Genomic DNA, 2,217 nt, shown 5'->3' with positions numbered 1-2,217 from the left:
ATCCTAGCAAGACTCGTAATAATGGTGTTTCGATTTGTTCATAAAAGAACTCTCGTATATGAGGAAGGCACCTCTGCTACATTAGAAAGTGGAATATAGGAGGAGAAATACATAAGCTCACATCCAATATGAAACATTTCATAGTCAAAAAAGCATATTTCATATCTTAATTAACACAAATGACTTTTTTTTTAATTTGATCATAACACAGCTCTGGTATATGAGGAAGGCACCTCTGCTACATTAGAAAGTGGAATACAAGATGAGAAATACATATGCTCACATCCAAAACTCAACATTTCATAGTCAACAAAATATATATATATATATATATATATATATATATATATATATATATATATATATATATATATATATATATATATATCTTAAAAATTAAGCATGCTACATAGAGCATAAGTGTTAACATATTACAACACACAAAAGGCAACATTAAACAACCTAGAAAATAGCAGGCTTCAAAATCCTTTTATCCAATCATGCTTTACTCAGACTTGATATGTTTAGATAATTTGGAACATGATAACTGAATTGATGACAAGTCTTCAAATGGTATTGATTCCAACTAAGATTCAGAGATCAAAAATCCTCTTTTTGCAGGAGTTACTGACTTAGATGATTCAGGATCAAAATCTCCATGGGCTAATAAGGATTGTTGTTGTGGTGATATATAAATACAACAAATGTTACCTTCACTGTAAGTTAAGTATTAATAAACATAGATTAAACCATAACTTATAGTGTAGGTTATATCATCTCTCTACTTCACAAACGAATCTGACATTTCGGGCTCAATTCCGGCAAGCTATATTAAAAAAAACAATAAAATTAGATTTGGAATTGTCATGTTACAAACCATAAAGATTATTAATTATATTGACCTCATATGTAGGAAGTCTCTTCAATAATAACATAATTAGATCTTCATCCTCTGAGATTTGTGACACAGAATACCGGGTATTGTTCCATATAGCCTTAAATCTAAAAGCTAATTTTTTGCCCAGTATCCTATCAATAGCCTCTACAATGTCCTTTGGATCAAATTCACCTTCTGCCAAGGGTTAACATCAAATTCAAATTCAAATATATAAACACCGCAAGCTGACTATGATGATTAACTAAAGCTATTAGATTATAGTTTACACCTCATCAATCATCTGTTGTTTAATCTCACTTGCACTTTCTTTAATGAGTGCATTACACTCACGATCCCATAAAGTAAAGTTAGCAGTTTCATTAGGTTGGCCAACTCTCACTTCCAATTGAAACCTATATAGTATAGCATGATTTAACTTAAGTTATCATAGATTATTTAATGACACATGAATTGGAAACATATACATACATGTCTAATATAAGAAACACAAGTTTAAATACATACCCTGGCCACAATTGTTGCACTTTCATTTCCACAACCTTGACAGGTGTATGGAAATTTCTCACATTCCACTTTCTTGTTACATTTTGGGCAACTTTCATATATCCAACCATTGCCAACTAAGAACTTGGTTATCATGGCAACAGCCACACAAACACATTCCTAGCAAACACAATATATAAAACTTTTAACATCACATTATTGTTAATCATGAAAGATATCAGCCATCAAAATCAATCCTAGCAACCTTTAACATGTACCTTTTTCAACTCACAAAGTTCACTTAATGATTTAACTTGAGCATTATAAAGAAATCTATCCTCTGAAGTAGGTTGGGCAGAATAAGAGACTTGACTCAACCTTTGACTGCAAGTCACAAGGCTTAGTTGACTTGGATCAAATCTGCAATAGAGTAAGAAAAAGGATAATCACTACTCATTTTTATTTATATTGAAGAAAGAAGTATGGTTTCATAATCACTACCTATTTTTATAATCTTCAATGTCCTTCAAATCTTCATTGATAAATAGCCTAAAACCATACATTAAATTTTGAATGGACACTGCATAAGCCCCTACATATGTAATATGATTATTAAGGCAATGACAATATAATCTAGAATTTATCTACATAAATCATAAGTGACATAATAACCTCGTGCTTCCTTAATTTTTGCCAAATGAAGCAGAAGTATAATTGGTCCATTTTGATGTTTGTCCAAATAATCTTTCAGCAAGAATGTAAAATCCTCCCACAAAGTACAATTGACAATGGTACCACTATTATTAAATTAAAAAACAAAACATAATTGTAGTCAA

The 2,217-nt window shown here is 30.7% G+C and overlaps 1 protein-coding gene across 1 annotated transcript; it reads right to left on the bottom strand.

Moving 5' to 3' along the window:
* Positions 1-463: 463 nt before the first annotated feature.
* Positions 464-1,969, bottom strand: LOC114425904. The gene is made up of 3 exons (XM_028392883.1): positions 1,883-1,969; positions 1,660-1,801; positions 464-1,561 (listed from the first exon to the last, which is right to left on the bottom strand). Exons 1-3 carry the CDS (start codon positions 1,942-1,944, stop codon positions 1,391-1,393), a joined length of 375 nt encoding a protein of 124 aa, XP_028248684.1. The 5' UTR covers positions 1,945-1,969; the 3' UTR covers positions 464-1,390.
* Between the last annotated feature and the right edge of the window lie 248 nt (positions 1,970-2,217).

Source organism: Glycine soja, chromosome 9 (genome assembly GCF_004193775.1).
Source record: "Glycine soja cultivar W05 chromosome 9, ASM419377v2, whole genome shotgun sequence".
Classification (NCBI taxonomy): domain Eukaryota; kingdom Viridiplantae; phylum Streptophyta; class Magnoliopsida; order Fabales; family Fabaceae; genus Glycine; species Glycine soja.
This window is presented reverse-complemented; position numbering and strand designations above follow the sequence as displayed.